General features: G+C 52.5%; 1 protein-coding gene across 1 annotated transcript; it reads left to right on the top strand.

Annotated features, from left to right (window-relative positions):
* Nucleotides 1-459: 459 nt before the first annotated feature.
* Nucleotides 460-1,219, top strand: LOC119354764 (glycine-rich cell wall structural protein-like). The gene has a single exon (XM_037621511.1). The coding sequence runs from the start codon at nucleotides 570-572 to the stop codon at nucleotides 993-995; it is 426 nt and encodes a 141-aa protein (XP_037477408.1). The 5' UTR covers nucleotides 460-569; the 3' UTR covers nucleotides 996-1,219.
* The last annotated feature ends 386 nt before the right edge of the window (nucleotides 1,220-1,605 follow it).

The following is a 1,605-nucleotide window of genomic DNA, read 5'->3' as shown; positions in this document are numbered from 1 at the left end:
TTACCATGCCTTCTAGAAATGTTATTCCATAATGAAAATTTGCAAGTTCCTAGTACATCAGTAAAAAAACATTTTTTCATCTTTTTACTGTTCACCATAGCTCATTTGACTCGGGCTGAGAAACTCCATTTCCAACCGAGCACCAGATATTCTCCCGCTAGCTTAGATAGCCACGGCAATTAACAACGCGGTGCCTCGATAACAGTGGTAGTTAGTAACCTGCAAAGAAAAAAACGGATGGATCGACATCAGTTGAGCACCAGATAAGCGCACCGAGAGTGCGTGCGAGCTGGTGGTGACACTGACACGTACACCTACGCTTCAGCTCAGACGCACTCACCTAAAGCTAAACCAGCAACCACATGGAATCCCGCCACGCACACGCGCAGCACCGCCCCCCTCACTACCTTTCTTCCTTCCCCGCCCACTTTCCTTTTCCCCGCGATGGAGTCGCCGCGCGCCCGCGCCCAAAGTCATAAATACCCACCTCCTCCGAACCAATCTTTGTCCACTACTCCCAAGTTCCAAGAATCCTCCTCGCTTTCCCCGACGCACACAAAGCTAGGACCATGGCGCCAGCCGGAGGACGCACTACCCATCTCCTCCTGCTCGCCCTCCTCCTGTCCTTCGTCCTCGCCTCCTCCGCGGACGGGAGCTACCCGGAGCACCCCAGCCCGGGCGCCGGGGGATTCTTCAGTGGCATACCGTGGTTCCGCGGCGGACAGCCGAGTGGCGCCCGAGGTGCCGGAGGCATGGGCGCCGGGTTCGGTGGCGGGTGGGGCGCCGGCGGCGTCGGGCCAGGGGGCGGGTTCGCGCGGCGCGGGGTGGTGCAGCCGTCGGTGGTCTGCGCCGAGCAGGGTCCCTGCTACCAGCAGCGGCTCACATGCCCGTCCAAGTGCTTCAGCTCGTACAGCTACCATGGGAAAAATGGCGGGGGAGGTGGTGGCGGCGGTGGGTGCAGCTTCGACTGCACCAGCTGCGAGGCCCACTGCTGATCCAACCAACCAACCTACCTACGGCGGGGGAGATGGGTGACTGGAGATGGATCGCTGCACTCACACACACATCCAGGACGAGACTGCCATGAACTGATAAATTAAGGCCACTAGTTGTACGTGTGTGTATCTATGAATAAAAATGGATGTAATAAACTGAGCGACGGTTTTGAGGATTTGAGCGTGCATATGGTGTTGACCATGTTATAACTGTTTGTGATGAACGTCGCCTCATGTCGTGTTCGAATTGCCGGAGCAAATCATGAACGCACGAAAGATGCAATCACTACGATGAAAGAGTATTATATGCACGAGACAACATGACATCTTACGATGAAAGAGTATTACATGCACGAGACAACATGACATCTTTAGATGCAACTACATAGTATATATATATGTGGGCAATATATAAGAGTTTTTGAAGGGCAAATAAACAAGTTGTCCTCGTACACGTCGGGACTAACACAAAATCCAACACCGTTTATACTACGTCTAGTCCAGCATGATAGAATTTGAATCACAATTTACTAAGCTCTACCTTGAGACAAATTACCTCCAGTAGTTGAAGAAAGTAAATAACTCCTTCCAAAACAGCATAAACATCTCG

Source organism: Triticum dicoccoides, chromosome 2A (assembly GCF_002162155.2).
Source record: "Triticum dicoccoides isolate Atlit2015 ecotype Zavitan chromosome 2A, WEW_v2.0, whole genome shotgun sequence".
NCBI lineage: Eukaryota > Viridiplantae > Streptophyta > Magnoliopsida > Poales > Poaceae > Triticum > Triticum dicoccoides.
This window is presented reverse-complemented; position numbering and strand designations above follow the sequence as displayed.

What these genes read in the sequence shown, in the direction of transcription:
- LOC119354764 (XM_037621511.1), top strand. Translation starts at nt 570, where the DNA reads ATGGCGCCAGCCGGAGGACGCACTACCCATCTCCTCCTGCTCGCCCTC.